This window comes from Heterodontus francisci, chromosome 16 (genome assembly GCF_036365525.1).
Source record: "Heterodontus francisci isolate sHetFra1 chromosome 16, sHetFra1.hap1, whole genome shotgun sequence".
Lineage (NCBI taxonomy): Eukaryota > Metazoa > Chordata > Chondrichthyes > Heterodontiformes > Heterodontidae > Heterodontus > Heterodontus francisci.
In genome coordinates this window covers 38,748,660-38,764,390 of record NC_090386.1, presented here as the reverse complement: position 1 = coordinate 38,764,390, position 15,731 = coordinate 38,748,660, and the positions used below count along the sequence as shown (strand labels likewise).

At 44.0% G+C, this 15,731-nt stretch overlaps 1 protein-coding gene across 1 annotated transcript in view; it reads right to left on the bottom strand.

The window, feature by feature from the left end:
- Positions 1-15,731, bottom strand: part of LOC137378261 (zinc finger protein 335-like) — a 158,847-nt gene that overhangs the window by 44,414 nt on the left and 98,702 nt on the right. Inside the window, exons 30-32 of the mRNA XM_068048502.1 lie at positions 10,929-11,010; positions 9,649-9,743; positions 7,621-7,898 (exon numbers count right to left, since the gene is read on the bottom strand). Coding sequence (XP_067904603.1) covers positions 7,621-7,898; positions 9,649-9,743; positions 10,929-11,010 — 455 coding nt within the window. The remainder of the gene's footprint in view (positions 1-7,620; positions 7,899-9,648; positions 9,744-10,928; positions 11,011-15,731) is intronic.

Genomic DNA, 15,731 nt, shown 5'->3' with positions numbered 1-15,731 from the left:
CCACCGCATCACGTGCCAATTAGGCACTTAAGTGGGATCAGGGACCCCGGTGACAGAAGTCTCACTTGTGAGAGCTGTCAATCAATCAGATGTCAGCAGCTCTTTTACTGAGCAGCACCATCATGGAGGTGGTGTACAGCATGGCTACCCTACCCGAACCCGACGTAACTGTAACTAAACAACCTTTCAAGTCCAAAAAGTGCATTAACATTGGAGCCACGTACCGGAGGTGATGATAGTGTGTGTTCGATCTGGCCCGACCAGAGCCCGAATGCCAGACCCGGAAAAGTGACCCGACCCGACCTGGACGTTGGGATAGGGTCGGGTCACTCTTCCGGGTCAGGCTGGATCGAACACACTCTATCACCACCTCCAGTACGTGGCTCCAATGTTAATGTACTTTTTGGACTTGAAAGGATGTTTAGTCACAGTTTTTTTTAAGCTTGTGCAGATAAGCAACAAAGTGAAAAACGGGAAGCTAGGTTAACTGATGGTCGGGTCGGGTCGGGTCAGGTCGGGCATGGGCCAGTCGGATGTGGTTCTGTTGGGCTCGGGTTGGGTTTCATTTGCAGACCCGAGCAGGCCTTTAAGGTGGCGGCTGCTGCTGGTACTGGACTCACCGGTAGCTGTGGATTGCTGAGGGACCTCAGCCACAGATGAGTCAGGGCTGGAGGGATTTCATGGGGTGGGGGCCCATGGGATGGGAATGTAGAGGCAAGTCTGCAACAAGGGCAGAGGGGTGGCTCTCAGCAGGCTCCCCCCTTCCAGATGCCAAGTCCCTTGATCAGGCACTAATGTGGGACACCCCTCCCCGCCCCACTGCACCAACCCCGGAGCCAGCAGGCAACCCACACAGTTTTGCTTGGCGTGCTCCCTGTGCGACAACAGGCTTGCTCACCACTGGGCTAATACCAGCGGAGGTGGGATGAGGCCCTTTATTGGGCATTAATTGCCCATTTAAGGGCCTCAATTGGCAGCAGGGCAAGAAGGCCGTCCACGGCCTATCTACAAGAAGCAGGACCAATCCAAATCAGCCAGTTAGGGCCCCATCAGTCTACTCTCGAACATCAGCAAAGTGATGGAAGGTGTCGTCGACAGTGCCATCAAGTGCTACTTACTCAGCAATAACCTGCTCACCAATGCTCAGTTTGGTTTCCACTCGGGCCACTCATTCCTAACCTGTGCAGCCTTGGTCCAAACATGGACAAAAGAGCTGAACTCAATAAGTATGATGTGAGAGTGACTGCCCTGGATATCAAGGCAGCATCAGACTGAGTGCAGCACCAATGGGCCCTAACCAAATTGAAGTCTATTGGAATCAAGGGGAAAACTCTCCACTGGTTGGAGTCATACCTAGCACAAAGGAAGATAGCTGGAGGCCAATTATTTCAGCCTCAGGACATTGCTGTAGGAGTTCGTCAGGGTACTGTCCTAGGTCCAACCATCTTCAGCTGCTTCATCATAAGGTCAGAAGTGGGGATATTCACAAATGATTGTACAATGTTCAGTACCATGTGCAACTCCTCAGATACTGAAGCAGCCTGTACCCGCATGCAGCAAGACCTGAACAACATTCAATCTTGGGCCGTTAAATGGCAAGTAACATTCACGCCACACAAGTGCTGGGCAATGACCATCTCCAACAAGAGAGCATGTAACAATCTCCACTCAATGGCATTATCATCACTGCATTCCCCACTACCAACATCCTTGGGGTTACCACTGACCAGAAACTGAACTGAAGCAGCCACATAAATATTGTGGCCACAAGAGCAAGTCAGAAACTGAGAATTCTGCAGCAAGTAACCCATCACCCAACTCCCCAAAGCCTGTCCACTATCTACAAGGCACAAGTCAGGACTTGCCTAGATGAGTGCGGCTCCAACACCACTCAGGAAACTCGACACCATCCAGGACAAAGCAGCTCACTTGATCAGCATCCCATTCACCACCTTAAACATTCACTCCCTCCACCACCAATGCACAGTGGCAACAGTGTGCACCATAAACAAGATGCACTGCAGCAACTCACCACACCTCCTTTGACAACACCTTCCAAACTCATGACCACATCCAACTAGAAGGATAAGGAGAGCAGACGCATGGGAACACTGCCACCTGCAAGGTCCCTTCCAAGTCACACGCCATCCTGACTTGGAAATGTATTCGCCGCTCCTTCAGTGTCATTGGATCAAAATCCTGGAACTCCCTCCCTAACAGCAGTGTGGGTGTACCAGATGGACTGCTGCAGTTCAAGAGGGCAGCTCACCACCAGCTTCTCAAGGGCAATTAAGGATGGGCAACAAAAGCTGGCCTTGCCAGCGACACCCACATCCCATGAAAGAATACAAAAAAAAAGGTGGAATTCTAAAGGGGGATGCAGGAGCAGAGGGACCTGGGGGTATATGTGCACAAATCACTGAAGGTGGAGGGCAGGTTAAAAAAGCAATTTAAAAGGCATATGGGATCCTGAGCTTTATAAATATAGGCATAGAGTACAAAAGCGAGAGAGTTATGGTGAACCTTTATAAAACACTGTCATGTCACACACACCAAGGTGTGACGTTCCAAATTATGGACTAACTCTGAAGAGATGGAGGAGTGATTGAAATTAATGTGTACAGTGGTGACCCTAAACTGTCGTACTGTTTTTTCCCCTTCTTTCTAAATCCAAAAAACCAAACATGAAAATGAAATCCAAGCAATTTCATTTTTTCCCCTTTTGGGAAGGTTTCACATACACCAGAGGTGTAATGATACAAATTATGGATGGACCAACTCTGAAGAGTTATGAAAAACTGACTTTGTCTTTGGAAAATGAACCTTTATTTTAAAGGTAACAATGGTCCAAAATGGCCATTGAAGAAAAAGGGATTGGCTTTTGTGCATTCAAATTGTCTGAAAAAGACAAAGGTCAAATCTGCAAAGTTGATCAAAGTCAATTGCACCCCATCCTAAAATATTTCAGAATTGAATGGCTTCTTCTAAAACAACGAAGGTGTGAAGCAGCCATGTCCTGGGCTATTGTGCGATCACTGTAGGGAAGCGATCAGAACGTCTCTGACCAGGAGGGGAGAAGTAACACAGTTTTACCTTTAAAAAAAAAGACAGCCTAAAGAGAGAGTGCCAGAGAGAAAGAGAGAGAAGCAACATCTAGCAGCTTGTGTTCCAGCAAGCCAGAAGGTACGTGCCCTGCTGTAGAATCCTACATCTACATGAGACAGCAGTGAACTAGAAGTGATCCACCATCTTCGATTGAACTTTCAATCAAGAGAGAAATCTACAATCTCAGGCCTGCACCCATCGAGAACATGATTTCCAAGAGAATTCAACAGGTTTATCGTGACCTCTGCCCCTCACGAAATCACTTTCTTTTTTTCCCTCTCTATCTTTCTCATGTGTCTGTGAATGTATGTGCGTGCGTGTGTGTGTGTGTGCGCGCGTGTGCATGGACCTCCGCATGCGTGAATGGACATCGTTGCAACAATTTCGGGATAAGTCACATAAACAATTGATTTTCCGTTCTTTTAAACCTACAACAAAACCTGTCACTGTTTGTTTATTCATAAAATAAAATAAAAAGGGTTTAAACCCCAATAACAAAACACTTGCTGCGGTCAGGTAGGGAGCTGAACAGTGGGAACCACCCACATAACCTGGGATCTCGATGTTGTGGCCATTTCGGAGACATGGGTAGAGCAGGGGCAGGAATGGATGTTGCAGGTTCCGGGATTTAGATGTTTCAGTAAGAACAGAGAAGATGGTAAAAGAGGGGTGGGGTGTGGCATTGTTAATCAAGGAGAGTATTACAGCGGCAGAAAGGACGTTTGAGGACTCGTCTACTGAGGTTGTATGGGCCGAGGTTAGAAACAGGAGAGGAGAGGTCACCCTGTTGGGAGTTTTCTATAGACCTCCGAATAGTTCCAGAGATGTAGAGGAAAGGATAGCGAAGATGATTCTCGACAGGAGCGAGAGTAACAGAGTAGTTGTTATGGGGGACTTTAATTTTCCAAATATTGACTGGAAATACGATAGTTCGAGTACTTTAGATGGGTCAGTTTTTGTCCAGCATGTGCAGGAGGGTTTTCTGACACAGTATGTAGACAGGCCAACCAGGGGCGATGCCACATTGGATTTGGTACTGGGTAATGAACCCGGCCAGGTGTTAGATTTAGATGTAGGTGAGCACTTTGGTGATAGTGATCACAATTCGGTTAGGTTTACCTTAGCGATGGGCAGGGACAGGTATATACCGCAGGGCAAGAATTATAGCTGGGGGAAAGGAAATTATGATGCGATTAGGCAAGATTTAGGATGCGTGGGATGGGGAAGGAAACTGCAGGGGATGGGCACAATCAAAATGTGGAGCTTATTCAAGGAGCAGCTACTGCGTGTCCTTGATAAGTATGTACCTGTCAGGCAGGGAGGAAGTTGTTGAGCGAGGGAGCCGTGGTTTACTAAAGAAGTTGAAACGCTTGTCAAGAGGAAGAAGGCGGCTTATGTTAGGATGAGACATGAAGGCTCAGTTAGGGCGCTTGAGAGTTACAAGCTAGCCAGGAAGGATCTAAAGGGAGAGCGAAGAAGAGCAAGGAGAGGACACGAGAAGTAATTGGCGGATAGGATCAAGGAAAACCCTAAGGCTTTCTATAGGTATATCAGGAATAAAAGAATGACTAGAGTTAGATTAGGGCCAATCAAGGATAGTAGTGGGAAGTTGTGTGTGGAATCAGAGGAGGTAGGGGAATCGTTAAATGAATATTTTTCGTCAGTATTTACAGGAAAGAAAGAAAATGTTGTCGAGGAGAATACTGAGATTCAGACTACTAGGCTAGATGGGATTGAGGTTCACAAGGAGGAGGTGTTAGCAATTTTGGAAAGTGTGAAAATAGATAAGTCCCCTGGGCCAGATGGGATTTATCCTAGGATTTTCTGGGAAGCCAGGGAGGAGATTGCAGAGCCTTTGTCCTTGATCTTTATGTCGTCATTGTCGACAGGAATAGTGCCGGAAGACTGGAGGATAGCAAATGTTGTCCCCTTGTTCAAGAAGGGGAGTAGAGACAGCCCTGGTAATTATAGACCTGTGAGCATTACTTCGGTTGTGGGTAAAATGTTGGAAAAGGTTATGAGAGATAGGATTTATAATCATCTTGAAAAGAATAAGTTCATTAGCGATAGTCAGCACGGTTTTGTGAAGGGTAGGTCGTGCCTCACAAACCTTATTGAGTTTTTCGAGAAGGTGACCAAACAGGTTGATGAGGGTAAAGCAGTGGATGTGGTGTATATGGATTTCAGTAAGGCGTTTGATAAGGTTCACCATGGTAGACTATTGCAGAAAATACGGAAGTATGGGGTTGAAGGTGATTTAGAGCTTTGGATCAGAAATTGGCTAGCTGAAAGAAGACAGAGGGTGGTGGTTGATGGCAAATGTTCATCCTGGAGTTTAGTTACGAGTGGTGTACCGCAAGGATCTGTTTTGGGGCCACTGCTGTTTGTCATTTTTATAAATGACCTGGATGAGGGTGTAGAAGGGTGGGTTAGTAAATTTGCGGATGACACGAAGGTCGGTGGAGTTGTGGATAGTGCCGAAGGATGTTGTAGGGTACAGAGGGACATAGATAGGCTGCAGAGCTGGGCTGAGAGATGGAAAATGGAGTTTAATGCGGAAAAGTGTGAGGTGATTCACTTTGGAAGGAGTAACAGGAATGCAGAGTACTGGGCTAATGGGAAGATTCTTGGTAGTGTAGATGAACAGAGAGATCTTGGTGTCCAGCTACATAAATCCCTGAAAGTTGCTACCCAGGTTAATAGGGCTGTTAAGAAGGCATATGGTGTGTTAGCTTTTATTAGTAGGGGGATCGAGTTTCAGAGCCACGAGGTCACGCTGCAGCTGTACAAAACTCTGGTGAGGCCGCACCTGGAGTATTGCATGCAGTTCTGGTCACCGCATTATAGGAAGGATGTGGAAGCTTTGGAAAGGGTGCAGAGGAGATTTACTAGGATGTTGCCTGGTATGGAGGGAAGGTCTTACGAGGAAAGGCTGAGGGACTTGAGGTTGTTTTCGTTGGAGAGAAGGAGGAGGAGAGGTGACTTAATACAGACATATAAGATAATCAGAGGGTTAGATAGGGTGGACAGTGAGAGTCTTTTTCCTCGGATGGTGATGGCAAACACGAGGGGACATAGCTTTAAGTTGAGGGGTGATAGATATAGGACAGATGTTAGAGGTAGTTTCTTTACTCAGAGAGTAGTAGGGGCGTGGAACGCCCTGCCTGCAACAGTAGTAGACACGCCAACTTTAAGGGCATTTAAGTGGTCATTGGATAGACATATGGATGAAAATGGAACAGTGTAGGTCAGATGGTTTCACAGGTCGGCGCAACATCGAGGGCCGAAGGGCCTGTACTGCGCTGTAATGTTCTAATAACACCATGTGGCCCGAACAACTGGTTTAGCACCAACTGGAGTATTGTGTCCAATTCTCAGCATCACATTTTAGGAAGGATGTGAAGGCATTAGAGAGGATGCAAGAAAGATTTGCAAGAATGGTTCCAGGGATGAGGGACTTCTGTTCTGTGGACAGGTGGAGAAGCTGGGGCTGTTCTCCTTAAAGAGAAGGTTGAGTGGAGATTCGATAGGGGTTTTAAAATCATGAGGGGTCTGGGCAGAGTAGAGAGAGAGAGAAACTGTTCCCATTGGCAGAAAGGTCAAAACCAAAAGGACAATGATTTCAGGTAAATCGCAAATGAACCAAAGGCAACAGGAGGAAAAAATTTATATGTAGCAAGTAGTCAGGATCTGGAATATAATGCCAGAGAGTGAGGTGGAGGCAGATGACTTTCAAAAGGGAATTGGACAATTATCTGAAGAGAAAAAAATTGCAGGGCTACAGGGAAAAGGCAGAGGAGTGGAATTAGCCAATTTGTTCTTACAGAGCCGGCACAAGCACAATGGGCTGAATGACCTCTTTCTATGTTGTAACCTATGATTCCATGATCACATATGATCCTGTAAAGAGAATGCATACTACTTCTGTCTCTTTGTCCTTCCTTGTTGCTTTTATGCTGGTCAGAGGCAGACCAGTAGCAGACACAAGCACTAAAAGATCTTTTTAGTGACATGAAGTGAGCTGACGAATTCTGGGCAGCACTCAGTGTTGCTGCAGAAAAGCTTTTTACACAAACCAACTCACAAGCTGCCTCTGATCTGAATAGCTGAGAGCACAAGAATGGACCAGCAATACACAGATTATCTTTTTAAAGATTACATGGCAATTTAACAAAATCTACAGGTGAACAGGTAACTATCTAATCTCTCAAAACTTGCACCTCTGTGAAAGTATTCAACAAACCATTCTTTTCCAAGTAAAAGGAGAAACTCAATGCAATATTCTGATCATGTGATACACACATGGCACCTTGATCCACTTTGAAAATTTGTATTGTTGTGTCACATGAAACAAAGTTTACCACTATTATATAAAGAAAATGTTTTCTTAAAAGCTTCCCCGAGACATTTATGGAGTACATTAACCTAATCCAGTGATATAGAGCTCCAACGATGCAAAACAATTATTCCTGCAAGAAACTGGGCTTCTGGCAAGCCCTGTATTTCCATGGTTACCTGTAAACTGTGGTGGCGTGTTGCATCTCCTCACTTCCTGGTGTGACAATATTATATTCTGTGCTATTGGCGTAAGGGTTGATGGTGACCTGTGGGATTCCAGAGCTTTCTATTGTTGTGGTTTCATACATTTCCTGGACCACAGTCTCACCATGTTCACCCACATGAAGTGTGACGATTTTGTGCTGTGGTGACATGGTCAACTGCTCCTCATCACAGTTCTGAGATTCTTGAGAGGACTGATCTTGGACTGTACTGTCTGATTTCAGTACTGCTACCTGAGTCGGGCACAAGAAACAAGTGACAAACCAAAAATTGCTATAATTTATACTCAAGCACTGCAACTTTTAACCCGGAGCAACAGCCTAATAATTGTTTTCACCAGTGGTAAAACATTTTGGGTCCAGTATTAGTCAGGCCGTTCTTCTGATTTAGTGCTGACAGCAAGTTATGCCTGGGCTTCCATGCAGTAATATAGAGGTGCTTCTCTCAACTTGGTGGAATTATTTTGAAGAAAGCGCAGTCTCATTTACCATCCGGAGAAAAATGTTCACACCAGGAAACAGACATCAGTTTCAAATCGTGTTTAAATCTATCTTTGGGATACCTGGTATGTGGTCTATCTTCTAATAATTGTTTCCATCGTTAATTATCACCAACAGAAGAAGAAAGGTATGAGCACTGCAGAGCTACATTCTCCATGAATAATGGGCTGCAGGTTAAATTTAATCTAAATTAAAGGGGACTGCAGAATGAGTTAGAGGAAGTGCAGTCTGAGAACACATCTACAAGCAATTGGAGTGAACCTTCAATTTCGGTTCTACCCAAGCTGATTTCTTGAAGCTGATCTAAACACAGCTATGAGCAGAACCTGCTTCTGTCCTTCAGATGCAACAATTTTCTGTAACCGCATGGCCGTCGCTGTGATCTTAATACTTTTAAATAAAATTCCAAGCACTCTGATATAAATATTAACTCTCACTGACCACCATCTTAACATTGCAAGGTCTCCAGATAATTCAATCGGGGAAACAGAACAGCTCGATTATAAAGGATACCTTATCACAGACCAAGATCTCAAAAAACGATCAAACGAAAACCTTGCTTTGGTTGAAGTAAAAGAAGGAACTGAAAAGTGCCAAGGAAGAACATATCTATACGATCTCACCTGACAGTACTCAGTATCACATTACACTACCATATCTAAAAACGCTCATTGCATCAGCAACTGAAAATGAACAAGTGAGCTCAACAAGAGAGCGTGTGCAGTAATCATCGATTTTAGGTATTCGACAAAGTACTTGATGCTGCACACACTTTCACGTGAAAAGCACATGAATAATTTGTAAATGAAACTTCTCTAAATAAATTTAATATAGCCTTTCTGTAATTCATCTGTCAATAATGCCTGGTTAAGGACTGAATAGCACGCTGTAAAGCAGCAACAACTACCATTTATTTGGTCTTTGTGGTTCACTTTAGTTGGTAGTGTGGAGCTTGCCAGTCAAATACAGAATTAAAATCAGTGTTCCATTAATTTCTGTATATCTTAAGTTATTGATATGGAAAGAGCTTGGTGTTCCAATTTTTAATTTGTCCACGTTTAAGGCAGCAATTCTACAAATAGCCAAATATGAGCCTTCAGGTCCATGAAATTCAAAGAGGATAAACAGCAGGCTAAAACATGTAAGCACAAATAGAACTAAATTACCTGGACTTTTTTAAGCCAGATTGCTAAGGCTCACAGTTTGCAATTAGGTCACAAACTACAGTTTGGACAACTCTGCTCTGAAGTGCTGACACTGCTACAGTTTTGAGACATCTCCAAATAAAATTCTAAATAAATAACAATTCCCTTCATTGTTTCATGGAAAAAAAACTTGTATTTATTTCCTGAAAATATATTAAGGCATTTATTAATTGTTTGAATGACTGCATAGCCTCTCAATAATTCAATTTGGGAAATACACACTTAACAAATCACGCGTGCTTGGGAAAAGACTGGAGGATTATTTCAAAGTTCTGCACCTGTAATGAATTTGTGACTTGTTCCCTTGGCGTACTCATATTTAACAGAAGGTCCAGGGCATTTTGTGCGGCAATCTCTGAAGTTTCACTTGTACCTGGCAGGCAGAAAATCACATGCTTATTCATTACTCCGTATACAGTTATTATGTCTTCTTCCGATGGGAAAACTGAGATTAGAAATTCATCAGACAATGATTTACTGACAGAAACCCATGTGCCACAGCAGGTCACTGGAGTTGCGTGTAGATTTAGAAAGATCAGATATTTGTACTGTTAAGTGAAAATGGCTAATTCTCAGTTTCTCAACATCTTATCAGAGACCCACAGCAATTTGGAGGAGCAAAGGCTCAATAGCTGAACGTGTCCATCTAATAACTGACTACATGTGCAATTTTTTAAAAAAAGAAAATGCTCTCTTGGCTAGCCTCCATCAACTTGAGCTCATCCAAAATGCCGATGCCCCTTTTTCAAATTCGCAACCAAAACCCAGTTACTTGTCAGCCTTGTGCTGGTTGACACATCTCGGCTCCAGGTCCACTAATGCCTGGAGTTTAAAATTTTCACCCTCAATTCAAATCCCTCCATGACTATAACCAGCTCCAGCCCTACAACTCTCCAAGAACTCTGCATTCTTTCAATTCCAGTCTCATGCACCTACCACCCTGACCAGCTACTTCCTTCCTCCCACTAACGGCAGCCATGCCATCAGTCATCAGGGTAATTACCTGCCAATGTCAGAGGGCCAGCAGCTCAGCAGTGCCGCCAGGAGTGGTGGCCAATGCTGGTACTGCAGGAGGCCCAGAGCAGCAAAGATGGATGAGGCCCCAGGACCAAAGTAAGTGGGATCAGGGTCGCCCAGGCCAGTCAGGCAGGCCCCAACAAGGGGGAGGGGGATGTGGTTGGTGAGGGCTCGGGGGATGTCTTGCCCCCAGAAGTGGGACTTTCTCCCTCCCTGAGCCCGCAACAAGGTTGCCAGTTCTTATCTGGCAGTGTCTCCAAGCAGCAATGGGCCCCTCTGACTGGCTAAATGCCAGGGGAGGTGAGAGATGGCCCTTAATGGGTCACTTAGGTGGCATCATTGGCCTCCCAGCAGACTTCCCATCTGCCATGGTGCACGTTGCGGACAAAATGGCATGGGGGCAGGACGTCAGGCACCCCACCCCATTTTGTCTGCAGCCCCCGACCCAACAGCCCATCTACAAGAGCTGGATAAAATCCAGCCCAATTTGTTTTTAGACTTTGAAAAATACTTGACAGAATTCTACCATGGAATCACATACCTTGTTCATAAATGATAGTAGCAGTTCCCAAAGAATCCTGGTTGACCATTGATGTTGGAATGGTCTGGTAGGTCAGGGGTATCTAACAATATAAATGTACAGAATTTCAGACAAGTTACACAGAGTACAGGAGAAAAGAAACCTGTCACTTCTAGCAAGGAAATGTCACTGAATATAGGTGCTAACTGCTTTGGTTTCTTTGAATTGTGTGGGTCCGCAGATTTGCAAAAAGTTGTTCTTTCGCACACAGGATAAATCCTTTGTCGAGCTGCTAGAATCTGAATTTTGAGACATGTAGAAATTAACAAGAATATGGATTTAGTGTGACACCGAAGCTCATGGCTCTAACACACACAAAAACTATCTGGGTTTAGTACACAGACATCAGTGGTGACTATAAAACAATTTCAATATCAAACCACTGACATAGGAATAGATTCTAACAATGAAATATATAGCAAGAGTAGAAAGAACTTTTTTGCATAATAACATGCCCTCAGGAAGTTCCCAAGTGCTTCACTATTTGTGGGTAAACACAGAAACCAAATTACTACACAGCAAGTTACCACAAACAGCAAGTGAAATGAATGACCAGTGAACCAGTGCCGTAAGCAGTAATCATCAATAGGAAACAATACTGTGGATTTCTAACTTTTGTGTAAATCCTCAAAAACATGACAAAAAGCATTGTAGTTTTGAGATGGGGGTGGAAGAAAGATGAGATGAGGTATAAAGGAGAAAGGAAGTATTTAGAGTTACAGTCATTTACAGCACAGAAGGAGACCATTCAGCCCATCGAGTCCATGCCAGCTCTCCAAGAAGCAATACAGACAGCCCCACTCTCACACTTGATCCCCATAGCCCTGCAAGCTTATTGCCTTCAAGTGGCTATCCAGTTTCCTTTTGAAATTATTGATTCTCTCCGCTTCCACCATCCTGGTGGGCAGCGAGTTCCAGGTCATTACCACCTGTCTAAAAGTACTTGCTCATATTCCCCTGCATTTCTGGCCCAAAACCCGCAATTTGTGTCCCCTAGACCTTGTACCATTAGTTAATGGCAACAGTCTTTCTTTGTCTAACTTATCTAAGCCTTTGATAATCTTGTACACCTCTATTAAATCTCCTCTCAATCTTTGCTCGAAGAACAACCACCCCAGCTTTTCCAACCTAACCATGTAACTAAAATCCTCTATCCCTGGAACAATGCTGGTAAATCTCCTCTGCACCCTCTCAAGCACTCTCACATTCTTCCTAAAGTGTGGTGACCAGAACAGGATGCAATACTCCAGCTGGGGCCTAACCAGAGCTTTATAAAGGTTCAGCATAACTTCCCTGCTTTTGTACTCAATGCCTCTGTTTATGAAGCCCAAGATCTCATATGCTTTACTAATCACTCTCTCAATATGTCCTGGCACCTTCAAAGATCGATGCACATGCAACCCCAGGTCTCTCTGTTCATGCACACACTCTTTAGAACCATGCTATTAAGTACATATTGCCTCTCCCTATTCCTTCTGCCAAAATGTATCACCTTACCATTATCAGTATTAAATTCTATCCGCCACCTGTCTGCCCACTTTGCTAGCCTATCTATGTCCTGTTTCAGGCAGTTCATATCATCCTTACTGTTTGCCACTCTCCAAGGTTGATGTCATAGGCAAATTTTGTGATTCTACTCTGTATTTCAAGATCCAAGTCAGTTATATATAACAAAAAGCAGTGGCCCCAACACTGGTCCTTGGGGAACACCACTGTCTACATCCTCCAGTCTGAAAAACAACCATTTACTACAACTCACTGTTTTCTGTCCTTAAGCAATTTTTTGATCCAATTGGACACAGACCCTCCTATTCCACGAGCCTCAATTTTGTTAACCAGCCTTTTATATGGTATCCTATCAAACGCTTTCTTAAAATCCATATAAACAACATCCACCACATTCCTTTCATCAACCTTCTCTGTTACTTCATCAAAAAATTAGATCTCCCTTTAACAAATCCCTCCTGGTTCTCCTTAATGAACTCGAACCTCTCCAAGTGTTTGTTGTTTCTTCACTGATTATTGTTTCCAAAACCTTATGCACTACTGATGTTAAATTAACTGGCCTGTTGTTGCTAGGACTGTCCTGACACCCTTTCTTGAATAAGGTTGTCACATTTGCTACTCTCCAATCCTCTGGCACCTCCCGCATAGCCAGGGAAGATTGGAAGATTATGGCACGCCCTCCACTATCTCCATCCCCACTTCCCTAAGAAACTTGGAATGCAAGCCATCCGGACCAGGTGACTTATCTACCCCAAGCATAGCCAGCCTTTTTAGTACCATCCCCCTCTCAACTTTTATCCTATCCACTGCCTCTACTCTCTCTGCTTCTACTGATATTTTGTAGGATCCTCTTCCTCAGTAAATATCAATACAAAGTACTCATTAAACATTACCCTGTGCCTCTAAGCATATATTACCTTCTTCGTCCCTAATAGGCCCCACTCCACCTTAGAGGCCTGCTTTAGGTTGGGGAAAGGAACCCGATCGAACCACAGCGGGCCCGAGCCCAGCCCGACCATCCCTTTACTTACCTTCCTGACATCGAACCTGCAAGAAGCTGCAGCGCATGCGAGAGACGTCATAGTGATGTCACTCGCTCACTGCGCAGAGTCAGTTTCATCCCAGACTCCCAGCTCAGGTAAGTTTTTTTTTATTTTTTAATACTTACCAGCAGAGCACTTACCGTGTGTGTCTGGCCCAACCCGACCCGACTTGATCTGGACTCGGCCCGACCTGACCCAAGCCCGAAAGCCGGCCCCGACCCGACCCGAACCCAACACATGTCGTCGGGTCTCATTGGGTTCAGGTCAGGTAGCAGCACCACTCCACCTCTTTTTTTTAATATTTAGAGATACAGCACTGAAACAGGCCCTTCGGCCCACCGAGTCTGTGCCGACCAACAACCACCCATTTATACTAATCCTACAGTAATCCCATATTCCCTATCACCTCCTTACCCTAGGGGAAATTTACAATGACCAATTTACCGATCACCTGCAAGTCTTTTGGATGTGGGAGGAAACCAGAGCACCCGGCGAAAACCCACGCAGACACAGGGAGAACTTGCAAACTCCGCACAGGCAGTACCCAGAATCGAACCCGGGTCTCTGGAGCTGTGAGGCTGCGGTGCTAGCCACTGTGCCGCCCTTACCTTTCGACATTGTTGAAATGTACCTAGCCTGTACCAGAAGCATCTCTTCCTTAAAGATGACCCATTGTTCCGATACAGCTTTCCCCGTTAGTCTTTGGTTCCATTTTACCTTGGCTAATCCCTTCTCATTGGGTTGAAATTAGCCCTCTTCCAACCTAGACGTTCTACCTTATTTCGTTCCTTGATTTTCTGCATTACGGAGTAAACCTTGTGATATGATGATCCCTCTGATTCAAGTGTTCCCTCACAGACACTTGGCCCACTTCATTTCCCAGCACCAGATCCAGCAATGCCTCCTTTCTAGTTGGGCTGAGAACATACTGATCAAGGAAGTTCTCCTGAAAACATTTCAGAAATTCCTCCCCCTCCTTATCCTTTACTCTAACATCATCCCAATTGATATTTGGGTAATTAAAGTCTCTCAATAAAACCACTCTATAGTTCTTGCACATCGGAGTTCCCTGCAGATTAGCTCCTCTATCTCTCTCACTATTTGAAGACCTATAGAATACCCCCTAGTAGCATGACCATATCCTTTTTGCTTCTCAACTCTGAGCACATGGATTATGTCCTTGCCCCCTCAAGGGCCTCCTCCCTTTCCAACACTACAATGTCTTCCTTAATCAGTACTGCCACCCCACCTCCCTTTTTTGCTTCTCTATCTTTTCTGATATCCTTGTATATTAAACGTCCAGTCCTTGCTATTTTTAAGCCACACTTCTGTTATTGCCACTACATCATATTCCCAAATGATTATTTGTGCTCGTAGCTCAGTAACCTTATTCACCATACATTGGGCGTTTATACACATGCATTGTACATAATAAACAAGGACCAAGAACAATAGGTTTAGCTATCCAATGAACTTCTTGATATTACAGCAATACTAAATAAATCACAGAAGTACTGTTTTTGAATTTGTTGGCATTAGAAAATGGGTGCAAGCTTGCAAGGTCAATCCTCAAAAGGAGCAATTTGAATTAGAAAGGCATCTTTTTCTTGAGATTGCTAGGGAATGTTTGTCGTTACAATATAAATAGATGCATGGGATTATATTATTTTCCCAGGCAGCCTGCTGGCAAGAGATAACATTGAATCTCAAGATTCATGCTGTGTGCACTTCATCACATTTTTTTTTCAGTCATCTGCTGGGTCATACTGGCTAAAACGTAATTATTGTACCGTGCTCACAATGTAACAAGTCAAAAATGAAGATTAGATTCGAAACAATTAACTACCAATTAATGAAATGCAGCAATTCAATCTCATACTTCTGCTCACTTTCATAAGCCACAATCTACTGAATTACTGCTTTCAAACACCAGCAGCTTTTCTTATCATTTGGACATGAATACATTTAGCATATGGGATTCTAAACATGGGGTGGAACCCATTGTTAAAAGGGACAAATATACAAGTAAGTGAAATATTTTCAAGAATACATTAAGGTAACCATATGTCACTGGAAAAGAAATGTAATAGTTAGAAAGAAACTGATGTGGGCAACAAGTTATTTGTACAGCTGAAGAAATAGTAACTTTATTCAAATGTAAATCTACAGGCAGATCAGAGGAGAGATTAGTGGGTTAAATGGAACAAACTATCTG